This window comes from Equus quagga, chromosome 6, assembly GCF_021613505.1.
Source record: "Equus quagga isolate Etosha38 chromosome 6, UCLA_HA_Equagga_1.0, whole genome shotgun sequence".
Taxonomy (NCBI): Eukaryota; Metazoa; Chordata; class Mammalia; order Perissodactyla; family Equidae; genus Equus; species Equus quagga.
This window is the reverse complement of record NC_060272.1, coordinates 60444666-60472042: the sequence shown is the minus strand read 5'-3', so window position 1 is coordinate 60472042 and position 27377 is coordinate 60444666. Positions and strand designations below refer to the sequence as shown.

The 27377-nt window shown below is 36.1% G+C and overlaps 1 protein-coding gene across 2 annotated transcripts in view; it reads right to left on the bottom strand.

Annotated features, from left to right (window-relative positions):
- Positions 1-27377, bottom strand: part of FNDC3A (fibronectin type III domain containing 3A) — a 197051-nt gene that overhangs the window by 39807 nt on the left and 129867 nt on the right. For both annotated transcript variants that reach the window (XM_046664277.1, XM_046664278.1), the window contains 5 exons: positions 24596-24672; positions 14921-15158; positions 9623-9892; positions 8495-8553; positions 559-716 (listed from right to left, as the gene is read on the bottom strand). In XM_046664277.1, coding sequence (XP_046520233.1) covers positions 559-716; positions 8495-8553; positions 9623-9892; positions 14921-15158; positions 24596-24672 — 802 coding nt within the window. The remainder of the gene's footprint in view (positions 1-558; positions 717-8494; positions 8554-9622; positions 9893-14920; positions 15159-24595; positions 24673-27377) is intronic.

Below are 27377 nucleotides of genomic sequence, written 5' to 3'. Positions count from 1 at the left end.
GTCACAATTTTAGCCAATGATTCTTCCTAAGGCTTCTTGGTGTATAACACTTTTGAATAAAGGAAAAAGAACTGTGGTAAGTTTTCAAAATATGATTATTAACATGTCAACGTACAAATGAGGAACAATGGTACCATATTCATTTTACAATAGGACATGAGCTTGTACATAAAAGAATTCAACCTAGCTCCTTAGAGGAGCAATACCACATTTCATGAGTTCAAAATCTAAGAGTTCTCCATTTCTGGGCCTGGCTTCTACAAACGACAATTTTATATTTATGCCTCAGGAATATGGGAATAGTGAAACATCTATTAGGCGGTCTAATGAAAAATAAAAAAGCTGAATGTGGCCAATGAAAGTGATTATTCTAAGGAAGTGTAGACGGAAATGTGTAACAGCTGGCATTTGCACTATTTACACTGAAATCGCTATCACTGGTCAATTTATAGACTCAAAATAAAAGCATGAAGAGGGAAAAAAATAGAAGAAATTACTACTAAGCTCTTAACCATTAACTTACACAATGGGAGGGAGTAAAACATAACAAATACCTACGCATATACACTTTTATATTTTCCATCTTTTCCAGTACTTGAGACCAGAATTTCATAACCATAGAGCTCTGGTACAGTAGTCTCATCTGTTTCGCCATTAATGAAGTTGGAAGGAGGTGACCAGGTAAGTATTACTGTCCTTGCCTGAATGTCAGAGGCCTGCAAAAACATAATATTCAAAAGCTCTTTGAAACAACTGTAATGTACACAATGAACAGTGAAAAATCTAATGGAATTTCAAGATCAAATAAAATCTATCTGTATCTACTTACATAAAACAGCTCACAAATAGAAACTTGTCCATTTGCAGATGAGATATAATTTGTTGCAAAAGGGCAAATGGGTGCAATAAAAGTTTAAAGACCATTCTGGGCCATTCAAAACTACTAGCGTGAATACCATATACAGTCAAAAGAGTGAACGGGAGAAAAAACCCACAAAACTCAAGAGAAAAATGAGAAAAGGATATGGACTGTCCAAAGAAATACAAATATAAATGAATAATGTATGAAATGATGTATAACTGAATTCATAATTAAATAAATGTGAATTAAAACAAGATACCACTTTTCATCCACTGAACCGGGGAAGACTAAAAAGTTAGTAATATCTAGAGGGTTGAGGGTTTAGAGAGATGGGCACTCTCTTAAATGTGGATAGGAGTATATATTGGTACAAATCCCAATTCCTGTGTAGAGTTACTTAGGAACCAATATAGAAGTTTAAAATGTGTTTACTTTTGATCCAGGAATTCTATGTCCAGGAATTTTTTTCAGGATAATAGCTATAAACTTACATAAGTACATAAATACATGCACTTAAGAATATTCACTGCAGCATTTTTAATTATGGCAAGAAATTGGAAATACTGGCACAGCCTTTTAACACATTACACTATGCAGGTGGTTGAAAAAAGAATGAGGTAGACACATATGTGCTGACATTTAAAGATGTCCTCATATTCGTGCTACGTAACGGGGGGAAAGGGAAACTGCAAAGCAGTATATATGCTATGATTTCAGTATTAAAAAACATAAAATGCATACAAATATCTGAAAACGTACTGTACAAATGTACTAATTTGTACTTTTGAGGATTTTGTGTGTATGTGTGGTGGGGTGCAGGGAGAGCTGAGAGAGAAAAAAAGATGTCTTCAAAGTGTTTTATACATTTTGGATTACTGAAGTAGTTTATGAGTACGTATTACTTTGAGAATCAAAGTCTAAGAAAGAGGGAAAAAAGTCTAGGGATTAGATTTAAACTTTAAATTTAAAAGATTGGTAAGAAAGGTTACCAAATTAGACTTTGACATTAATGTAAGAGCTTACTTTAAAATTATTTACACTGAACGTCTATCTTATTCTTTCTAAACATAACACAAAAAGAAACCACTAAGCACTAGGATGAGGACTGCCCCTATCTTGAATTAGGCAGAATAAACAATCTCTTCACAAGGATAACTTTTTCTCCTTTTCAAAGTTCTCAAAGCCTGAATAAATTTAGAAGACTACTACTGCATTTATTCTGCTTCTGTTAAGTCACAGGAAATATTTTTACTTAATTAACATTTAATATTTTACTTATTGTCATACTATCCTTAACAGGTCTTAGTACAGTACTATGTTTTATTTATAAGGGACATAAAAATGATTTCTTGTTTTAACCAGTGTCCATCAAGCTATTAATCTGTAACTGTGCAGGTTTTTCTTTTTTTAAACACACTTACTATTAACATACACATATGTACACCCTTTAGAGTCTCTTGATTTTACGGGATGGTCATAACTGTGGGAATAGGTAAGTGGACATTACTCTGAAGGTAAGTCAGTCAATGGCATTAACTGGCATCTACTTGATGAAGCTTACTTTATCAGGTTTGTACTCTGATGTATTCTGACTACATCATCGAAAGTATAGGCAGTGGAGACAACCTTAAGTAGGGAGCCATAAGACTTGCCACTAATTTGCTTGGTGATACTGAACTTTCAACCTTTAGGGTTCCAAGTCTCACCTACAGAAATCCGTGTTGAGGGAGATGATCTCTTTACCATAATTAATCAAATACAGTATTTTAAAAAGACTTTTATTTTGGAATAAATCTAGATTTACAGAGAAGTTGGGAACATAGCATACAGAGTTCATGTATACCTTTTACCTGCTTCTCTAATGTTAACATCTTACATAACAATGTATTATTGTCAAAACTAAGAAATGAACATTGGTAAAATATATTAACTAAGTTTTTAACTAAACTATACTTTTACCTATTAACTAAATAGACTTTTCCAGGATACTATGTTGAATTTAGCAAATACGGTTAAAAAATTAAGACACACTGCTAATTTCACCTTTTTTAGACAGCTTGTTTTTACAGAAAACTCTTGGTTCCAATTTACTCTATTAAAAACATATTTTATTACTTGCACATAAATGTTAAGGCACAAAAATGTTAATTTCACTGGGGCTGCTGTGAAAACTTCATGAGAAATGAATTTTGAACAGAATTTTAAAGGACTTGGGATGGGATATGATTCAGTAGAAAAGAAATCGGTGATTACTATTATAGGAATGAGTAATTTCTTTTTGTAAGCTTATGCTTTTAAGCTGGTTGTCCAAGGAATGTGTATAAGTGTGTATTTAAAAAATCTCCCTAGTAATTTCACTCCCATGAGAACCACAGATTAAGGCGGAAAGAGAGACAGATAAAAGACCATTAAAATAATCAGAGGAGAAAGAGGAAGACAGTCACATCTTGAAAGACAAGGGTAATAGTTCAGAAATAGTAAGTGATCAACAGTGTCAAATACTGCAGGGAGGTCAAGGAGAATGAATGCAGTCTGAATAATGCCGAAAAATGCTGTTTTCTGGTGCTAGATGCAGACGGATTATAACGAATTTCTTCTTGTAAAGAAGAAAGAAAGGTGGACTCCCATCTAGCTGTGAAGTTCCTGTGTAAAGATGAGGTAGTAACTGTGTGTATGTGGAGGGAGCCAGGGAAGACTCCATCCTAGAAATTTATAGTGCTAGAATTGCTAAAAAGCTTGGAGTTCACTTTGGCATTGGAGAGTTAAAGGTAAAGAGAAAATCTAAGATGATATTGAGATTCAGGAAAACCTAGATGGACAGGTGTTCACTGATGGAAACACTGAAAGGAGACAAAATAAAAGGGATTTAATCCAATTCCTACTTCATTTTAGAGGAGCAACGGAGAAGAAAAAATAGTATGGGAAAGAAGATTAAGAATTTGATTTTCTGGATGAAGTTCCAGTTGCTGGCAAAACACACAAACTTGAGTATTCTTTAGGATGCCTCAGGAGATGTGGTTCTAGAGAAAGAGATGAATGAATATTGAGGGTTGAAAATACAGATTTGGAAATCATCTGAAATATGTCTTCTATGTCTATGAAATATGTATGCTACTTTAGAAGTAAAATTTGCTTTTATATCCATCTCACTTGATTCTTACAATTACCCTCTAAAGTAGGCAAAACAGATACAACTATCTTCACTTTTATAGAAGAAACATATTCAGAAAGGTTAAGTGACTTGTTTGAGGTCCCTGAATTAGTGACTAGGACCTGAATAATTCAGTTCTTTTCCCACTATACAATGCTTTCATCCTGAATCCACTTCTAGGCAGTAGCTGAAAATAGATATGACTATGTAAAAATACGTATGAGTATTGACAAAGACTAAATGGTGGTAGGCAAAATGCAAATAGAACTGGTTGGATTATGTAGGATATTTTAATTTTTGAGGCAGATTGTGGTGTTTGTCAGGTTGTGATCAAAACCACTCTTGAAGAAAAGCTGTCTGTCAGGTTAAATGCAGTCTACCTAGGAAGGTATTGAAAGGACAATTCTTGATCCTTGTCTGGATATGGGGATTAGGAAGTGGGAGAATTACTCAGAAGATAACTCAAAGGTTGAGCCTAGGGAAACCTGGAGTCAAATACTGGTTCCAGTGACCATAAAAAGGGAAAGGAAAGGGATAATAATTCTGAAAGCAAAAAGGTAGTGAGTAAAAGCTAAGACACATCTAATTTTAAGCATTATTAAAACAAAGATGTCAGTAGATTTTGACAGAAAGGAGACTAGGAACAATTTCAAAGAAGCCCAATGATAAGACAAAGACTTCTAGCACAGTTAATTATTTCCAGCATATGAGGAGGTACAATACCATTATACTCCATTTCATGGAAGAAGAAACAGAGTTGGAAAGGCTGAGTGACTTGTCCCAGGTCACTCAACCCGAGTCTGCAGCTGAGGCTGAGACTAGCACCATGTTCTCCCCCACACACTGCACTTGAGTCACAGGAGTGCGCTTTTCTTCTTTTTTGGTTCCTCACATGTGCCACATCAGTGCTTTTCAAATGCTGGTTTCTCTGTTTGCAAAACTGTCCCTACACTTACCCCCATGGACAGTGCCCAACCATTACCCTCTTCTTTACGTTTCAGTTCAATCATCCTCCCTTGGGAAATTTCTTTGACATCTCTGTCAAGGTCTAGTTTTCGTACTATTATATATTCTAATAGCACTAGATCTCTTTGTTCTGGCACTTCACAGATACAATTTTATGTTTATTACATGATGCTTACTCTACTAACCCAGGTTCTGAGGGCAGGGGCCATGCCTGCCCTCTGTTTGCCATTCTATCTCTAGTTTCTGGCACAGCATCTGGCATTTTGTAAATGGTCAAATGTTTATGGAATGATTGAGTGAACGAATACATTTAATTTGGTGCTCTAAATGAACAAGAGCATGCAAAAGCAGCCACACACGCAAAAACAAGCAAAAACCCTGACCTGTATACTTCACAGCTCACAAGTAATTTGATAAAAGAGGCATAGTTACTCAAATTGTTAAAAACAAACTAAAACAAACCAAAGCAAAACAAAACCATCAGCATTACTTTATGTTTTATGACACAGGGCTTATTATTTTACTAAATTACATCTTCCTCATAGTATTGGGCAAGAAATTCTGAAAAGAATTGTTTCATGCTTTACTTTAGGTGACTGAGAAATTATACTTTTTTTTTTTTTTTGGCTGAGGAAGGTTAGCCCTGAGCTAACATCTGTGCCCATCTTCCTCTACTTTATATATGGATTGCTGCCACAGTGTGGCTGATGAGTGGTGTAGGTCTGCAGGATATGAACCTGTGAACCTGGGTAGCCAAAGTGGAGTGCGCCAACCTTAACCACTATGCCACGGGGCCGGCCGCCCAAAATTATACTTTTAATATTATATACTACAACAAGTAAATGCTGCTAGTATTAGCTATTATGTCATTCAAATATTAATTCTATTAAGGCAACCACCAAATTCCTTTTCTAGTAAATCTAGTGATATACATTTGGATATACACAGATCTTTGAAGGTGACTAACTGAATTTCAATCCAGCTTTAATACTACTTATTAAATCTACTCTTGCTTCAGTTTCCTCATCTTTAAAACAGGGAAAAGAGTACACAACAGGTGGTGTAGGAATTAAAGAAAATAACGCATATATGTATTCAAAGCACTTTCAACAGAGTTCGACATTAATAAACTTGTTAGCTATTATTAGAAAATAATTCTGTATATGTTTACATTAATTTACATACATACTCTCAATTCTTAAGAGAAAGCAAAGTAGAATGAAAGAAAACTAGAGCATTCAAATGTATTATTTAGGATTGTCAGAAAAAGCAGGACCACAGTAGCATATTCAAAGAGCCATTGGCTTACCCGAACTTCCTAAAAAAGGGTAAAAGGAAAAGGTAAGCCTTTGTGGAGAAGGTGTTAAGAGTAACAACTTTTTAAATCTGTTTTCATACAAAAAAATAGAGCAAAGCATTTTTCAGGTAATTTAGTACAAAATATTTCACCATGGATTTTTTTGGGGGGAAGAGGTAGAGCTTTTTGTTTTGTAAACCAAGAAACACTTTTATCAGTGTTTAATAAATGGCCTTATCCTGGCTGAAAAAGCCCTACTGTCTACTTCTGCTATCACATTGCGTACTACTCTCTCCTCCATTTCGCTACACTCTAGTGATAATGGTTCTTCCCATCTGGCAAACTTGCATGCTTATTCCTGCTCTTCCTCTCCCATTCCTTCCAACTTTTGTACCTTTTCTAACTCTTCAGAGGCTCAGAGAAAGTTTTCCTGATTGGTCTGTTTAAAGCAACTCCCCTCTCCTCAGTAACTCATTCATTACATCACCCTATTTCTCTAACAGCACTTTTTACTATCACATCTGATTTTGTTTATATATTTGTTATTTATTTCGTGGCATATAGTAAGGGCTCAATACATATTTTGATTGGTTATCAGGATGTGAATAAATACTCTGATTGACTGAACAAATAACTAAGTAGCTCCTAAAAGAATAATGTAATGACACAGAAAGATTGCTAAGTCATAGCACAGTAAGTGAAAAATGCTTGTCACAGAACAACAGGGTAGAGTATGATTCCTTTTTCATAAAAAGACAAAGGTAAAAACTTATATTTTGATAAATGGACACATACAAATGAACCAAAATAGGACTAGAAAGAAACTCAAACTGTTAGGCATGATTAAATTGGAGGAGTGGGTAAAGGAGATTTATTTCTAGTCTCTATATATTTATGTGTTACTTACATTTTACCCTAAGAGTTCACATAGTAAAAATAAAACATTTGGGATTCAATCTTAATCACTGGCACTTCTGTTAGCTTACTCTTAAAATGGAGTGAATTATAGCTCTTAAAAAACCAGAGAAAGAAAAAGACTAATCTGAATAACTCCTGTGATACGTTTCCTTCTAGTCTTCTCCTAACTTTTTCTAGTCTTTTCTTTATAAGGTTGTAATCACAGTGTCCAAATAATTTGATCTCCAGCATTTTCCCTACAAAAGGATCTTTGCATGTTCTTGCAGTCTTGAAAACCATATTTTAAATGGCTATATCATTCTGTTCAGTAAAAATAGCCCAATTCATCTATGCATTCCTTTGTTTTATTTTTGTTAGTATTAATGCTGAAAACATTTTTGTTTGTGTAGCTTTTTATTGAGAAATGGGACCTCACAGTTTCAGAGAAATTTAATTTATATTTCTTCTGAATGCTAGTAAAGAATTCTTTGGGGTCTTAATGGGTTTAAAAAATTCAATTTGTATGAGCACTTTACTTAATATTAATTTTTGTCATATCTGATGTGAATGTTTTCCTATTAGGATGGTAACCTTTGTTTAGGCTATTTTAAAAATATGCAGACAATTTTAGGTAGCCAGTTCTGCTGCCAAATCTGTTCCTGATTTTCTGATTTCTTCTACTACATCTACACTTACAAACGGTTGGGGAAGATTAACTTTCTTCTGTAGTTTAACTTTTTTTTAATCTGAAGTCAATAGGATATATTGTATATGGAAATCATACAAATAGGTTTTTAAAAAACTGATAATCAGGGGCTGGCCTGATGGTGTAGTGGTTAAGTTTGTGCTCTCCGCTTTGGTGGCCTGGGGTTCATGGGTGTGGATCCTGGGCGCAGACCTACACAATTCTCATCAAGCCATGCTGTGGCAGCGTTCCACATACAAAATAGAGCAACAGTTTTCTTCAAGCAAAAAGAGGAAGACTGGCAACAGATGTTAGCTCAGTGCCAATCTTCCTCACCAAAAAAAAAAAAAAAGTTGATAATCAGTTGTACCCACATTATTTATTAGATCTTTGCCTGTCCCAATGATTTTCAATGTCATTTAGCATACATTAAATCCCTGTTTAAAAAATGAATTTTTGACTGAACATTCTGTTTCACAGATGAATGTATCTCTCCCCCTATGTCAGATCTGTAGTGATCCATTATTGACCTCACATTCCTTATATATTAAGTTTTAAGAAAGGTCTGAATAAAAATATACCAAATCCTATGAATATACTAAACATAAATGTCAAGAAAATACATGTGATACTTACCACTGGTTTGATAATGTTGGAAAGAAGTGCTTCAAAAGCTTTAGTTTCTTCATCTTTCTCTTAAAAAAAAAATTGAATATTAAAAAAATGAATTTAAATGCAATCATTTCTCTCCCTCCACAATACGCCTTCTGAAACTAGGTTGGTATTTGAGATTCTGTTTCAGTTTCTATTTCCATTTTAACTATGATTACTAAATACAATCCCACTATATATATCTGAACCAGTCACTAAGTTTTTCTTATAGAAAGTATATTTTTATTCATAGTTATAAAAAATACTCTCTGGAAAGTTCTCTTTTCCAATCTCATACCTCACAATGACAAGTTAACTGAGTGTTGTTTCATGACACGCCTTAATTGTGGTTTCCAAAATAGGAATATAATTGACTTGACCGTAACTTATAGCCACCTCCACTGATATATCTGAAACTTCAGCTTAACTATTCTGAAACATCAAGTGCTGAAAAATAATGATCAGGAGGTCTCAAGAATATGGGAGAACATTTTTGTAGCTGTTAATATACAAGCTATGAGGCCACTAAAGCATTAAAATTTGCTGGTGGGGAATGAAAATTTTAAAAAGCAATAAAGGAAGTGGTGCTCCGACTTCATATGGTAGAAGTGACAGGTTAGGAGAAGGATCCAAGGAAAACATGGGGATTTTAAGAGAAAAGAACTTTTGAAGAAAAGAATGGAGAGTACTCTATCCTTACTATAGAGTATATAGATAGACTGGTGAATGACATAACTAGAGCTATCAGAGACTTACATACAAAGAAGTTGGCAGAAACAGATTTTCATAAAAACCAGCATAGCCTTATCAAAGGCCCAGAAAGAGAAGAAAAGGAATCTGGATGAACTTTATCTGAGTTTTCCTATCAGACAGAAATTTTTCTTGGTTAGTAAAATTTATGATATAAATCAAATTACTAATTGAGCTTTCCCAATCTGTAAAAAGAAATACCCTAGTAACACTTAGGTTCTAAATTTTTTCCCTCACATTTAGGAAGTATTAGGCTATTAATCTATTGTTTATCTGGAGCATGATGAAATGACTGATACACTTTTAGTAGGTTAAATAATGATGAAAAGTACAAGTAAGAATAGTCGAGTATTTAACAGTTACCTTCTAGCTCTGTATCAATTTGTGCACCTCCTTTCCCTCTCCCTGACTTGCTCTTCACTGATCCTGTGTTTACACCACCAGCATTCTGCCCTTTTGTAAGTCCATTATGCTCATTTATGGGAGAAGGGCATTTCTGGGGCGATGATGGGGGACTGCTCATTTTATCTTTCTGTGTTCCTTGGCGATCCTTTAATTTTTTCTGCAAACGTTCATAGGTTTTACTAGATCTTTCATCTCTAAAGTTGGACCTTCCATGTGTAGAGTGAGCATCTAGGAAGAAATAAAAAATAAAAAACATTTAAAAAAGATCATTTTCTCCAAATACATTTATGGCATGAGAAAAGAATAGGAAATACATTTATCAATTTTGCAAAACAAAGCTATTTCTGTGTCTCCACCAACTGACAAGTAAGCTTTGTCACTTCATTATAATTATATATATCTCAAATAAATTTACAAAGACATTTCTTTCCTTCATCTTTCCCCAATTAACTATTAATCTCCACAGAAACAGCCTGGTGGTGTGCTATGATCATCATAGGTGGGGAGTTAGGCCTCAACTGAGCTGTGTATAGTTCTTTTTCTCTCATTCTTCTGTAGCTGTTACTTTTGGCATTTCTTTCAGTTTCAACATATAAAATAGGTAAAAAGAAAACTACCACCTGCTTAAATTCCCTTATGACTCAAAAAAACAAATCACCACTAAAAACTAAAGTTTTCTCAGTTAGCCAAAAAAAGGGAAAAGGAATAGGATTGTTTACTAATAACAGAACCTAGGTACAAAGTATTATATCTTTGGATATTCTAAACTCAAGGTTGTGATTTAGAAGAATATATTCATTCTAATAAAAGCCACACAGCAATATAATAAAAATCAACACATTCAATAAATATTGTTAAATCAACTGTCTGCAGATTTTATTTTTATTTTAAATTTAAAATCTGTAATGAGAACAATTTTTAAAAGAAAAGTCTCAAAAATTTCAGCAAAGTTTTATCAGTACTTTAAGAAAATCAGTATAATATTCTTGAAATGAGTATGTACAATAAGATTAGAAATAAAAACAGAAATTTTGGATATCTACATGTAAAAGAGTGAGTTTGCATACCTTCCTCAGACCATATACAAAAATTAACTCAAAATGAGTCAAAGACCTAAACGTAGGGACTGGAACTATAAAACTCAGAAAAGGAAACAAGTGTAAATCTGCATGATCTGGATTAGATGAGTTTCTTAGATGTGACACCAAAAGCACAAAGAAAAAATAAATTGGACTGTATGAAAATTTTTCTTTTCTGCATCAAAGGATATCCTATCAAGAAAGTAAAAAGATAATAGGGGAGAAAATATCTGCCAATCATATATTGATAAGGGACTTGTATCCAGAATATATAAAAACTCTCACAATTCAGAAGTAAAAAGATAAAAACAGCCCAATTAAAAAATGGGTGAAAGATCTGAATAGACATCTCTCCAAAGAAGATATACAAATGGCCAATAAGCAAATAAAAAGATGCTCGGGGTCGGCCCAGTGGCGCAGCGGTTAAGTTCGCACGTTCCGCTTCTCAGCAGCCCGGGGTTTGCTGGTTCAGATCCTGGGTGTGGACATGGTACCACTTGGCACGCCATGCTGTGGTAGCCGTCCCACATACAAAGTAGAGGAAAATGAGCACGGATGTTAGCTCAGGGTCAGGCTTCCTCAGCAAAAAAAAGAGGAGGACTGGCAGTAGTTAGCTTAGGGCTAATCTTCCTCAAAAAAAAAAGAAAAAGAAAAAAAGATGCTCAACATTAGTAGTTATTAGGGACAAGAAATCAAAACAATAATGAGATAAAACTTCACACTCACCAGGATGGCTAGAATCAAGACAGATAATAACAAATATTGGCAAGAATATGGAGAAACTAGAACCCTCATACACTGCTGGTGGGAATGTAAAATAATGCAGTTACTATGGCAAACAGTTATGCAGTTCCTCAAAAAGTTAAATATAGAATTACCTTATGACCTAGCAATTCTACTCTTGGGTATATATCCAGGAGAAGTAAAACATATGTCTACACAAAAACTTGTACACAAATTTCAAGCATCGTTATTCTTAATAAACAAAAAGTGGAAACAACCGAAATGGCCACCAATTAATGAATAAACAAAATTATATCCACATAATTTAATATTTTTCAGCCATAAAAAGGAATGAAGATACTGATCATGCTACAACCTTGAAATAAGCCTTGAAAATAATATGCTAAATGAAAAAAGTTAGAGACAAAAGACCACATATTGTATGAACATCTACATTGAATATACATTTATATGAAACGTCCAGAATAGGCAAATCCATAGAAACAGAAAGTAGATTAGGAGATGAGGGAATTGGGATTGACTGTTAATAGGCACAAAGTTTCTTTCTGGGATGATAGAAATGTTCTGGAATTAGTGATAGTGAATATAATATCTAGTGATTATACTCACAACCCAAAATATACTAAAAAATTATACACTTTAAAATGGTGAATTTTGTTATGTGAATTATATCTCATTAAAAAAGAAAAAAACCATAGGAACTGTAATTAGTTCATGCTTTTTAAACAGTTATCCAAACATTTTTATATTTGATTTATTACTCAATATAAATAAAATAATAAAGCAACCATGGGGGAAAAATAAAGAATTTGTTATAGTAGAAAGAGTAGGAACTTTATTATCAAATAGATCCAAGTTACTTTCAGAAATTACTTAACATTTCTTAGCCTCAGTTTCTTCATCTGTATTTTGCAGGATTTTCTTAAGGATTAAGTGAGATAATACATGTATAAGCATAGTGTCCAGCAAAGTTCAGGCTTAATAATGGTAGTTGTTGACTGTGAAAAGTTGGATTAGATCCCATTTTGGGAATCCATACAAAATGTGCAAGGAAAAGGGGTCAGGGAGGAAACTAATGGTTACAAAACTATCGTCAGTTTTTAGGATCCAGTGGTAGATTCCTTGGCTTATAACCTCAAATACATGACTCTTGTCTTCCATCAATGAGTAGCTAGTCTTTAGACTTGTACCCTTTGTAGATCTGTAGGCTTCACTTTCCTTGACATCACTGTAAATTACAGCTATGTATTCTAATGCATATCCCCTCTGAATAACAAGGGGTTTTAATAATGCAAAACAGAAGTAACTGTAATATCCAGTTTTCTCTTATAATCTTCTCAAATACATTCCTAAAAACTAAATCATGAGGGCTGGCCCCGTGGCCTACTGGTTAAGTTCAGCGTGCTCTAGTTCAGCGGCCCAGGTTCAGTACCTACACCACTTGTTGGTGGCCATGCTGTGACAGGGACCCACATACAAAATAGAGAGAGACTGGCATAGGTGTTAGCTCAGGGCAAATCTTCCTCAGCAAAAAACAAAACAAAACAAAACACAACTAAGTCATAGTTAGCAGTAAAAAAAAAAAAAAATAGAAGGAAGAGATTGACTTGTAGTATAAACTCTTGCTACTCAAAAGTGTGATCACTGGACCACTGCATGAGGCTCACCTGGAGTTTGCTAGAAATGCAGAAACCCAAACTCCACCCAGACCTATGGAATCAATATGCATTACTTGGGCAATAGAAATAAGTCTGAAAATATGTATGATATATGACATAATATATATAATACATCTACTTCTTACAGGCTGTGCTGCATGATTTAAATTTTGTATTTAGAGTTCTTTCTTCTATAAATTTACTAAGTATAAATGACAGGTACTGCTTAGCACAAGGGAAACAGTGATGCATAAAACATTCACTTCTTAGAGGTTTTACAGTCAAATAAAAAAGATATACAAATAAACCCCCAAAAATCAAATTGTGTTAAGTTCTGTGAAAGAAACCAAAAGGTTTTAGTGCAAGAGACTGATACGGTAAGGTCACTGATGTTCTCTCTGAAAGCTGAAATCTAAAGGGAAAAAAAAGGAGCCTGCTATGGAAAAGGGTGAAGAGCATTTCTGGTAGAGAGAACACCATGTGCAGAGGCATTGAGGCAAGAAAGAACTTTGAGGTTTTGAAAAATTAAAGAGGGGATGGGGTGGGAATAAGTGGGACAAGGCAGTCAGAAGCTATAGGGAAGGGCCTTGTCTGGGGCAGTGGTTTGCAACCAGGGCCAATTTTGGCCCCTAGGGGTCACGTGGCAACGTCTGGAGATATTTTTAGTTGCGACAGCTGAGTGAGGATGAGGGAGAGGGCTGGAGTTGTGTGCTACTGGTATCTAGTGAGTAGAGGGCAGAGATTGTGCTAAACATCCTATAATGCATAGTTCTGTCCTCCACAACAAAGACTTATCCACCCCCAAACATCAAGAGTACTGAGGAAAGGTTTAGGATTTTATTCTAAACGCAACAAGAAGTCACTGAAATATTTTAAAAATAATAGGAGAATGGCCTGATTTATATTTTAAAATGATTACCCTGGCTGAGCCTGCATGGCTGGAGACAAGAATGACAGCAGAAAATCAACTGGAAGGCTGCTTTTGTGGTTGTCCTGATGAGAGCTGATGGTGGACTAGATTTGAGTAGCAGTGGAGAAAAAGAAGATAAATTTGGGAAACTTCTGAAAATAAAACATATCAATTGATGTGGAGATTGAAAGAGGAAGAATCAAATTTGACCACCTGGTTTTCACTTGAGCAAACTGAGTGGACGGTGGTACCATCTATCAAGATGAAGATGACAGAGAAAATCAAGTTCTGTAATTTAGATTTATGTTTTAGAAATGCTATAACTGAAATTCATGAGGCATTTAAGCGGCGTTATCAAGAATGCAGTTAGAAATATAAGTCTGGGGCTCAGAGGAGAAGTTTTGGCTGGAGATACAAATTTGAGAGCTGTTAGTATATACATGGTATTTTAAACACATAGGAAAGAATAAGATTACTATTTTTTCAATCCCTTTCAGAACCTAGCAACTCTGGTTAGTGGCATCATAGCGTTCAGGATTTAACAATGGCATGATTATTCCTGGCTGAAAACTTTCCTCAGAGCCTAGATGGTCGGACAGAGGAGAAGATCTCTTGTTTGAACATGTCCCCACTAAATACTGCTGCAGGATATCAGTTACTTCCCTTCTTTTATTTTTCTCTTTACTCATCTGCCTTGATGGGAGATCATGAGGAGGAAACATTTAACATGGTGCTTGAGTAATAACAAATGATTGTGATAATTGTTACCGTTTTATTGTTTCTTTTATGTAATATGATCAGAACAATATGATCCAAGCAAAGAACAGCCAACTCCATAAAACAGAAATATTTTTAGACGTCTTACCTACATCTCCATATACTTGTGAAGACTGATACTGGGGCATATATTGTGTTGTCATGTCTCCAGCTGCAGTTACTGGTGAGTACATATGGCGCGGTGGAGGGGGCATCATGGTTGGGACAGGAATGAAACCTGGGAGAGGAGGATGTGGAGAACGGTGTATGACTGTGTGACCACCAGGATGAAACTCTGGTGCCTGAGGAACCACAACAACTCTTCGAACACCATTGTCTTCAATAACCTACAAAATGAACATCAGTTAAAAGTTTCTTCCATGGGATGTAAACAATTTTTTCGAAATATGTTAGAGTAAGAATTTTTACACCACTAGAAGTTAATTAAGAAATTTTACAGAATCAACATGAAAAAATTTTATTAAATACATTAAGTATATACGAATTAACATTGAACAACAAGAAGTAGTTTTCTTTTTTTGTGGTGAGGAAGATTGGCCCTGAGCTAACATCTGTTGCCAATCTTCCTTTTTTTTTCCTCCCCAAAGCCCCAGAACATGGTTGCATATCCTAGTTGTAGGTCCTTCCAGTTCTTCTATGTGGGATGCCACCACAACACAGCTTGATGAGCAGCGTGTAGGTCCACACCTAGGATCCAAACTGGTGAACTCCAGGCCACCAAAGCAGAGTGCACAAACTTAACCACTATGCCACTGGGCTGGCCCCTTGAAGAAGTAGTTTTTGTTACACAGTGCAATATAAATCTTAAAATACTGATGAGACTAGCTAAATAATAATAATATAAACAATAAGCTATGATATTAGGAATTTATTCCATGTGCTACATGCATTTAGTGATGTAGTAAAAATGAAGGGAGACTCAAGGGAATTTTTGGTGGACATAATAGAGCCAGGAATTGATTTTCTTTTCCAAATTATGTGTGCGGAGGTAGGGAAACAAGTTGTGAAATAGAAATTGGGGAAAAAACTGGAGCCAGACTCCTAATATCAATCATATATTGAATGTAGGTACAAAACTACCACCACCAGGGCAGTTTTAACAGTTGAAGATTATTTCAAGAGAGAGAAACATCTAACAACATATTAACTCCCAGTTAAGAAAAATATCTCTGTCTTTGAGTCTTAGAAATTATTTTTTTGTGAGGAAGATTGTGCCTGAGCTAACATCTGTGCCAATCTTCCTCTATTTTATATGTGGGATGCCACCACAGCATGGCTTGATGAGCTGTGTGTAGGTCTGTGCATGGGATCTGAACCTGGGAACCCTGAGCTGCCAAAGTAGAGTTGGTAAACTTAACTATTACACCACTGGGCCAGCCCCAGAAATTACATATTTTTTAAGAGGGGTCACAGTGTGGGAAAGGATTTTTAAAATGACAGATTTATTCCCTTTGAACCTCATTGGAGCTGCAAGGACATACAGGAAAGCCTAAAAGGATATAAAATTTCACCCCAAAATTAGAAACTCTCTACTAAAATAGGGCCCTTCCCCTTTTAGACTTAAATGATTACTATCAGGGTACAATAAATGGCTAACAATACTTTCCCTAAGGAAATAGAAAACGATTAAAACGTGAATTGTTAACCAAAAGGCAAATACTGATATTTTCAGGAAGGACAAGTTTTGCTATGCTTAAGAATAACAAGTTTTGTATATGAACATATACAAGCTTGGTAGGTATATTAGAAAACACATTTATTTGGGTACAGATAAGCCTAACTCACAAATAATTACTGCTTTAGAAAGAATAGAGTTGCTACTAAACAGCTTATTAAACTATCTTTATCTGCTGTTGGGAGTGTGAGGTGACTTGTCTGTAATATAGGACTAGAAGACCAAATGAATTCACTATTTTTTGGGGTTTTTTTGGTGACGAAGATTGTCCCTGAGCTAACATCTGTGCCAATCTTCCTCTATTTTGTATGTGGGATGCCACCACAGCACCGCTTAAAGAGTGGTGCATGGGTCTGCACCTGGGATCTGAACCTGTGAACCCTGGGCCGCTAAAGTGGAGCACATGAACTTAACCACTATGCCACCAGGCCAGCCCCGAATTCACTGTTTTTTATATTCTAGCTCAAGAACTACAATTCCTTGCTTCCAGCGAAATGGATGTCTCATATCCCACCTTTCTTCCTATTTTACTCGGTTCTGAATTCAAGCCTCAGACAAGTGCATATGATTAGTGGAAACAAAATCATATCAGCAACTACAGCCAAAAAGAATCTGGAAACTGTTTATAGCTTTTCAGCCTCTAACCTATAGACAGCGACATTAGAAAGAATTTAAGAATGGATTTTGAGTGAGCCAAACCACAGTGTACATCACAATATACAACTCACTTTTATCAGCTCTCCGACTCACAAATCTTAAACGATCCTCCATTTTTGATAGGATTATAGTCCACACTCTTTGACCTGGCATTCAATCTGGTTCCAACCTACTTTCCTAGCTGTATCTTTCTACTATATCAAATTCTGAACCCTTAACTCCAGTCAGGCTACTATAATAAAAAACCTATCTTCATACTGAATTTTTGCATCTTGTACTTATGTTTATGCCATCTCTCTTCTTCACTTTGCTTCCCCTTTATAATCATGTGAATCCTATCTATCCTTCTAAATCTAGCTTTATGTTCTCCACTCATTAAAAAAAAATTTGTTTCTGACTAAAACAAAGACATTGGTAATTTAGGAGAGAAAAAAATTAGACTGTGTGGGAGCACACATACTAATGGATAGATAAACACAACAACAAAAGTAAATTATTTAGCATGTTGCAAAGTGACAACTACTATGGAAAAAAAAAACAGAGCAAGTAAAGGGGATTAAAACTATAGTGGGAGAGGGGGACAGCTTGCAATATAAAATAGAGTGATCAGGATAGGCTTTATTGACAAAATGAAATTTGAGCAGAGACTTGAAGGAAATGAAAGAATTAGCCATGCACAAATATGGAAGAATGTTCTGGGCAAAGGAACAGTTAGAACAAAGCCCCTAAGGTAGAAGTGGCTAGAAGGAAGCCAGAGGGACTGATGAGTAAAAAGGAGGAGGAACAATAGAAGCAGATGAGGTCAAAGAGATAAACAGGTGGACAGGTCAGGTAGGGCCATATAAGCTATTACGGACTTGGACTTCAGCATTTTACTCTCAGTGAAATGGGGAACCGTCACAGAGTTTTGGGCAGAAGAGTGATAAGCCAGTGGTTCCCAGTCAGGGGTGATTTTGTCCCCATGAGGACATTTGGCAGTATCTGGAGACATTTTTGGTTGTCACAACTTGGGGTGGGAGGGTACAACTGGCATGTAGTGGGGTATAGGTCAGAGATGCTACTAATTACCTTACAACACAGGCAAGAAATCCTGATATAACCTTATGTTTAATAGGATTACTCTGGCTGCTGAGTTGAGAATAGATTGTAGGGCAAGGGCAAAAACCGGGAACTCGGTTCAGGAAGCTATTGTAGTAATCCAGGCAAGTAATGGTGGTGGCTTGGACCAGGGAGGTAGCAGTGGAGGTGCTAAGAAGTGGTCCATATTCTGCATATATTTAAAGGCAGAACAACAAGATTAGCTGATAATTCCACCAGAGAAGCAAGAGAAAGAAGTTATGGAAGGATGGTGTCCCATCAACTGTGATGGGAAAGGCTGTAGGATACAACAAGTTATTTTGGGGGAAAAGATTTGGAGTTTTAGGTTTTGGACATATGAGTTTGGTCAGTCTATCAGACATCTAAGTGGAAATGTCAAGTAGGCAGTTAGATATACTCATCTGCAGTTCTGGAAAGATTGAGAAAGGACAACCGAGTAGGTAGGAAGAAAACCAAGAGTGTGTGGAGTCTGAGAGTTTAGTGAAGTGTATCAAAGAGGAAGGGTTAACTTTGTCAAATGCTGCTGACCGGGTAAGTAAGACGAAGACTGAGAACTGACCACTGGACTTAGCAATGTGGAAGTCATTGTGACCTTCATGAGAGCAGTTTTGGTGTAATCATAGGGGCAAAGTCTGACTGGAGGGGGTTAAAGGAAAAAATGGGGAGGAGAATTAGAGCTAACAGCACAATTTTGGGAAGTTTTCCTGCAGAGGAGAATATGGAAATAGGGTAGTGGCTGGTAGTAGTGGAGTCAAGAACTTCTTTTTATTTGTTCTTGTTTTTAGTGAGAGCAATTACAACATGTCAATATGCTAATGAGAATGATCCATCAGAGTAAAAAATTGATGATGTCGAAGAGAGAGAAGAAAAATGTTAGAGAATATCCTTGAGCAGGCTAAAGGGGATGGGATTCAGGACTCCAGTGGGGGCACTGGGTCTAGACAGGGGCAGGAAAGTTTGTCTTTGTTATGGATGAAAAAGATGAGTTGAAAAAGAAGAGATGACAAGGCAGAGCATACAATTCCAGATGCTGGTCGAGGTGCGGGGCTAGGAGTCTGTGGAAGGTTTCCTTATACTGCTGTCCACTCACTCTTTCCTGGGCACCATGATCTCAGTGATCTCTCCCTCTTGTCATTTCTATTGCATTTATTCTGTATCACTTGTTTGGTATTTATAACACTAGTATTTGTTAATGTTCCAAATGCATATGTCTTACTCTATAACTTAACTGTAAATTCCTCAAGGGACGTGTGTTAACTATTTAATTCTCATAACAATGCTAGAAATAGGTACTACTATTATCTCCATTTTTCAGATGGGGAAACTCAGGCATAGAGATGTTAAATAACTTGCTAAAGTCATACAGGTAGTAAATGGAGGAGCTAGTATTTGAACTCAGGCAATGTGGGTTCAATTCCATGTTCTTATCCACTTTGTGGGCATAGAATCCATAGGTACCTGTCTTATAGTTTCTTTTTTTATTTTACAACACAAATGTAATCTCACTCACTGGTTAAAAAAGAAATGGCCAAATTACTTACAAAAACTACTTTTCTGCTGAAAAAGAACATTTAAAATACAGAGATAAGCTGGGGGGAACGGAGAATGGGTAGTTATTGTTTACTAGGTACAGCATTTCAGTTTTGCAAGATGAAGGGAGTTCTGTGGATGGATGGTAGTGCAACGGTGAAGGTACTTAATGCCACTGAACTGTACATTTAAAATGGTTATGATGGTAAATATTTTGTTATGTGTATTTTATCACAATTTAAAAAAAAAAGCTAAGATGCAGATGGGAAAAAGAAAAAAAAAAAAGCAGCAAAGAGCCAGACCAGGACCAAGAGAGTACAGACAACTCCATCACTTCAAGTAACCATCTAAGTAGCCAATATCTTTAAGGCGAGGCCAGAGACCTCCAAACTATCTGTGCTAAGTGCAGCTGCTGAGAAATGGCCAACCATGCAGACATCGATTTTTACACCAAGAGGGTACATCAGTGGTGATGATTAAGATAAAATCAACAAGTTGTGAAAAGGAAAAAAGATAAAATATAACCTAAATTAGTTTACGTTAATAAAAATTAAAACAAAGATAAGACAACAAAATATAACTAAATAGAGCTATCAGCACATTCTGACCACCTAACCACATATGCCATGCAATTCCTAATTAGGCGAAGCTCTGGTTTCTTTCCTTTATTGAATACAGACCTAATTGAGAGGGGCTTCAGGAAAGGAGGCTTACTATCTGACATTTTATAGTCATGCACTGCATAACAATGTTTCGGTTGAGGCCAGACAGCATTTACAATGGTGGTCCCATAAGGTTAGTACCATACGGTCTAGGTGTATAGTAGGCTATACCAGCTACGTTTGTGTAAGCACACTCTGTGATGTTGGCTCAACGATCAAATTGCCTAATGATGTATTTCTCAGAACGTGTTCCTCTTGTTAAGTGACACATGACTATATTGTGTGTCTTCTCCACCAGAATATATCTTCCATGATAAAAATCTGTTCTGTTTTATCATTTTCTTCCCAATACCTGGAACAGTACAGCTAGCATACGGCAGATGATCAAAAAAAGTATTTACTGAATGAATGATATGACCAGAAAAAAAAACGTATTCTGTTAGGTCTACTAGAATGCCACATTTCTTTCCCCCCTCTTAACACCACCAAGTAATCTGAGTTCTGTGACTTCCTCAATTCCTACAATCCTTGCTTCCCCTCTACTTTTACCAAACTACTTCTATGGCCTCACCCTGAACCCAGAGCTACTCCATCTTTAAGCTACTAAACAATAATATAGGTATTTTTGATCATTCGTTCAACAGATATTTCATATATCTAACTATACATAAGTGACTACAACCTTTCTCTCTAGCTCTTATTATAATTCTTCATCCTTATCTAAACACCTAAGTTCTTTTATCTTCCAGTATCTTACACTGCTGCACATCTTTTTTGGCTATTCTCCCCAGAAGAGACAGAGAAGATTGAAATCAGACTGGTTTGTAGCATCTTTGAAAAATTTACTGACCTCATTGTTGCGTGCTGACATAAAGGCAAAGTGAAATACCAAGTGCAGCTCAAAGGAGTAATCAGAAACTTTCCCTGAAGCTGATACAGGCCCTTTCCCCACATTATGAAATCTACAATCCCCTTCCTGTTAGGTACCCTCTCATCACCATAACAACCTGCATGCCATAAAAACAGGTGAGCCATTACAAGAAAGGCAGAAGGAGAGAACTTTTGATGTTGCCTTTCAGGAGTCCCATTCTGGTAGTCTATAACTTTTTCTTGAAAAATCATTAACTTCATCACTAAAATATCAAGTATTACTCTGTGCTGCAATGCTCTTAGGGACTAGAAGTATTATTTGCTAGTAAATTAAGTTCTTTCTACTCCTGTTACCATTTGCTTTCTGTGTCATCATTTGCTTTGTGTTTGAATTTTGTAGTTTTTGTTTGTTTGTTTCCCCATTTGATATCTTAGTTCACTGGGCACATATCTCTGCCTCTATGCAGTACGTCAACCTCTCATAAACTTCCCTTTCTTACTTGTTAAACTGCAATAATAAAGCTCATTATTAAGGTTATGTATAAAATTATCTTTGTAATTTTATAATTAGAAAAAAGGCTAAAAGGAACTATACTATACCCTTGCACTACATAACGACATTTTGGTCAATGATGACCCCATTAACAACAGTGATCTGGTAAGATTAGTACCATAAAGCTGATGTGTGTAGTTGGCTATACCATCTAGGTTTGTGTAAGTATACTCCATGATATTTGTACAACAATGAAGTCACCCAACAATGCATTTCTCAGAATGTATCCTCATCGTCAACTGACGCATAACTGTAGAGGAAGATTATTTTATTGGCTTTTGGCCTAAAGATACAGAACCTCAACTTGGATCATTATTTGATTTACAAATATATGTCGAGTCCCTCCTATATGACAGGCACTGTTCTCAGCATTAAGGAAATAAAGATAAGTAAGTCCTATATGATCTGGTCCCATTACCCCCCTGACTGCATTACACCTATTCTGCCTTGAGGACTCATCCAGCCAGTGGCCTCCATGCCATTCCCAGGCACGCTCTCATCTTAGGTCACTTGCTCTGGCTGTTTCTGTTCCCAGAATCCTCTTTCCTCAAATAAATACAGGGCTAACTCCCACTTTTCCAATAAGGCCTATTCTGACTACCCTATTTTAAAATGTAACCAGTTCTATGTAACCAGTCCTATTTTCCTTTTGTCCCCATGTCACTCCCCACCTAACATATTATATAATTCATCCATTTATTATGCTTATCATTTGCTTCTCTCCACAAGAATGCAAACACAGAAGGACAGAGGTCTTTGCTTCTTTTATTCATGGATATATCCCAAACACCTAGAAGAGGGCCTGACATAACATGAGCACTCAATACGTTATTTGTAGAACACTGTTAAATACAGGAACTATAACAATTCATAATCTTCACAGGAAAGAATTTATTAACAGTGATAAATTCATTAAAAGAGGGATATACATAATGTGCCATGATAACCCAAAAGGAGAGGCACCTGGAAAGGTTCAAGGAAAGCTACTTCTAGAAGGTCACGTTGAGTGAAATAAGGTTAGGAATTTGTCATAAAAATCAAGATAAAAGGTACTGTTAGCTGAGAGAACAGAAGGATACCCTATAATTACATCAAAATAATTTGTCTTAATCATCTTTATGACACTAGCCCCCAATACAGAGTCTGGTACATGGTGCCATTCAATAGATATTTGCTGAAGTGAACTATGGTAGAGAGAAAAGATTAGGTACGGTCTTTACGTAAGTGGAGAAAGGTCTGAGAAAGAGTAATCAGAGAAGCTGAAAGAATCTGGACAGCATTATGCCAAGGAAATCTGATGTAAATCCTATCAGTGGTGTCAAATGTTTAGAGGTCAAAGAGGATCAGGCTGGGTGGCCAGCCCAGTGGTGCAGTGGTTAAGTTTGCCCGTTCGCCTTCGGCAGCCCGGGGTTTGCTGGTTTGGATCCTGGGTGCGGACATGACATGGCTTGGCAAGCCATGCTGTGGTAGGCGTCCCACATATAAAGTAGAGATAAAAAGTACAGGAAGATGGGCACAGATGTGAGCTCAGAGCCAGTCTTCCTCAGAAAAAATAGGAGGATTGGCAGCAGATGTTAGCTCAGGGCTAATCTTCCTCAAAGAAAAAAAAAAAAAGGATCAGGCTGGAAAAAAGCCCTTTGGGTTTGGTACATACGAGGGAGCAGATTTAGAAGGGTAATATGGGCAGAATGCAGACTACAATAAATTAAGGAGTCAGTATGTTAAATAAAAGTAGAGAGTGAACAGACTATTCTTCTGAGAAGATTACAAAATATTCTCAAATATGTTATCATCTCATCTTACAGTGAGGACACTGAGACTCAAGGAAGTTGATTTGTCCAAGTCCATGCAGCCAGCAAGGGTTTGAAATAAGATGTGGAATAGCTTTTCTGACTAATTCTCATACTACTTCCATCCTCCTCACCAGCATAGTCTTCTTTTGCTGTCATTCATACAGTGGTGGGCTTCATAGAATGGACAGTGAATCCACCATGAGATCCCACCAATATTCTGGCATAATCAGGGAGGAAGTAAGAGAGTGCACGAAGAAAATTTCAAGTGCAAATTCAGTGCTGGGAAAAGAAACTGGATATTTCCAAAAAGGGTTTGAGGCAATGAGTGCAGATGACATAGAATCGCAGTAGCAGAAGATACAGAACACCTGCAGATCTTACAGTTTAATTCCGTTTGCCTGTGCAAAGAATAAAATTTATTCTTTAAGTCAGAGTTTCCCAACTAGTATGCAGGAAAGGGTTCCGAGTGTGTGGTGATATTGATTCCCTTAGCCCTTAAGGTTGCAGGTCTACAGATCTAAATTCTCTTCTATTTAACACAATGTGTCATATAACTGTCATGGGAATCTGTGAGCCATTGTATGAACAAGTTTGGAAGCACTGTCCTGGGTTACTTCTAAGCGAATGATTACTTTAAAAAAATGTTAGTGTAGGGACCTTTAAACCTTAAGATATTATTTATATTACTCACATATTCAGTGAGATAAAACTCTAGAATTAACTCTCTATTATAATTCAATATTCAAAGACAAGGCCAAATGATGAGTGCTGTCAATTTAATTTTTCCTCCTTTCCAAATATACTAAATGTACTAAAATACTTGAAATAGATTTACCAAAGATATACTATACTGGGTAAGCTTCAGCACTTAAATGGTATTTTTTATCTGAATTAACATAAAATGAAAAATAACATAAAAACATACCTGTGGGGCATATCCAGGAGGCATGTAAATAGGAGGCACAGAACCATTTGGGGACATCATTGGAACCTGAGCAGGACCTGAATGGGTCACAGAAATGATGTATTAATCCAAGATTACTTAGCAAGCTAAAGTTGAAAACAACTTGAATTATACTTTGAATACTTCATCTAAACACTCAAACTAATAGTGACTATATTACTATAAAAAGAAATTCAGATAATTCACCTGTTATAAGATATAAACACTTATCTCATAGAATGCACTGATTACTCTTTACCTGCAGCTGTGTTTCTCAAACTTCCCTGGTGATCATAATAGTCACCTGGGGAGCTTTTTAAAACACACAGATTTCCAGGCTCTCCCAGTGATTCTTATTTAATATGCTTACAACGGAGTTTTGAATCAGTATATTTACTTTACAAGTATTCCAGGTGATACTTATGATTGTGCAAGTTTAGAAACACTGACTTAGAGAAAATCAAACTAAAGTCTGCATATAAAATCAATGAAAGATACAAAAGGCAAAATTTTGAAAAGCAATAGGAAAAATTAAGAAAAAGTCAAGAGAAAAAAGCAGTAAAAGACTAGTTAGAAATTTGGAACTTGCTTTTGTTAGGGTTAAAAGCCTCTTGTCTAATACGTGAGTCATGTCTGTGGGGACTTGAGAGCAAAGTTAGAGAAATGCAATACGTGTATTTAGCTAAAGAAAAATTCTTTTGTTTCTTACACTGAAAAGTTCCTAGAAAAGAAAAGGAAATTCAGCTTGTCTTATTCTACATTTCCTTTCATTTTTATAGTGTTATCCTTTCCAAACAACTTTTATAAATATTATCTGTATACCTTCTCTATTAACCTTTCTGGGATAAAATAGGCACTACTTTTGGAAGGTGTGTTCTATTCTTTCTAGGGAACTAAAATCTTCCTTGCTTTATGTAATTTTTTAAAAAAGTATCTCACCTTCAGATACTTGTTCCTCGTAACTTAAGGCCGAATTGCCCCTCACCCACTAGTTTTTAATAACTTGGGATGAAACCTTCTCACAGAGCCTAATAAAGGTACCCAAGAGTCTGTGAAGAATATAATGAGGGAAGAGTTCCTTTCATACGCAGAATTTCAACCTGAAGATACCTATAGTGGATCTCAGTTATAACAGAAAAGAGGAAGAGCTTAGTCACAGGGCAGAAGAGAAAAGAAACAAATTTCACTAGTAACTTTATACATACTTCAGAAGAACAGAATAAAGAACATGAAGGTTACAGCAAATCACAGCCACTCTCCTCTTTCTAGGGAAGGGGGAGGGGTGAGGACTCAACAACAAAGTGGTCGTGGGGGAAGGGGAAGGGAGGTGAGAAAGGCAGGCAAGGAAAGAGAAAACGTAGGAAAAAGGGGAGTGCAGGAGGAAAAAAATACTGAAGAGTGGTAAGGAAAAGGGGGAGTGAGGAGAGGGAGATCACGGAGGGAGCGGGGAGGACAAGGCAAGAGGGGAAAGAGGAGAGGTAACAGGAGAAAAGGGGAGGGTAAGGAAGAAGACAGGAGGGGAGAAGAGGGCTGGAAGGGAGGGAGAGAAGGGGAGAGAGAGATGAAAAAAAGGGGTGGAGAAGGGGAGGAAGAGAGGAAAGAAAGAAAAGGTAGGGAGGGGAAGGGAGAGAACAAGGAAAAGGCTGAACTGGTTAAAAGGAAGTAAAGGAGTGTATGCGTATGTGGGACAGACTACCAAATTAAGCTATATAATGACCATATAAAAAGAACTTTTCAACAAAATACCTCCTCATCTAAAACAAGCCCAGCAAATACATGAAGTTGTTTAGAATATTATCTTAAAATAGCTAATTATATATAGTAATACTAATTTATTATGTGCTGGGCCTTTTATATATTTTTTATCCTCATAATTATTCTATTAGGTAAATATTATTATTATTACTCCCATTTCCAGATGTGGAAAATTGAGGCAGAGAGGTTAAGCTGGCCCAACTGGTAGAACAAGGATTCAAAACCAGGCAGTTTCATTTCTAAGGCTATATCTCTACTACATATTTAGTAAACACTAAAGTACCATGTATTATTGGCAACTGATGTAATTTGAGGCTTAAGAACTATGCTCTGATGTTTCTAAGGAAAATCAAGGCCTTCATTATTTTTATATCCTTGAAAGAAAGGAAGAATAAAATGTTCCTAAATTTAAGCCACCATTACCTATTTGCCAAACAAAACTTGTATGGTGCTTTATACTTCTAGACTAGAAAGGCTTCACTCAAAACACACCTTTTAACTCCTTATGCTGCACTCAAGAGAAGATGAGAACAGTTTAAAACTAATCCTTGTTCATTTCTATTAGCTAATTTATATAAAACTATAGCAAACTACTTTTCTGAATCCTGAGAGCTGGCTTACATCTTCGCAACATGTGAAATTTAGCTGGGAACCAGAAAGAGAATTCATTGAAAATCATATTTCTAATCTCAGTAAAGAGAATTAACATTAATTGAGCTTCTATTATACGTGGCAGGGACTGTGGTTCTCTTCACATGCTGTCCAATTTAATCCTTATATCAAGTCATCAGAATAGGTTTTTTTTTTGTTTTTATTTTTTAGCTAGCAGAGTAAAAAACAAGTGATTGTTGATTATGTGTAAAATTGTAAAACAACTTTGGGTTGCCCTTCTTTCACTAAAAATATGAATACATAAATACTATGTAGTTAAAATTCAAACCCTATTATACCTTGAGAGCTGCTAAAATAGTTTATAATTTAGTAGTACAAAATTCTACTTTATCCTTTA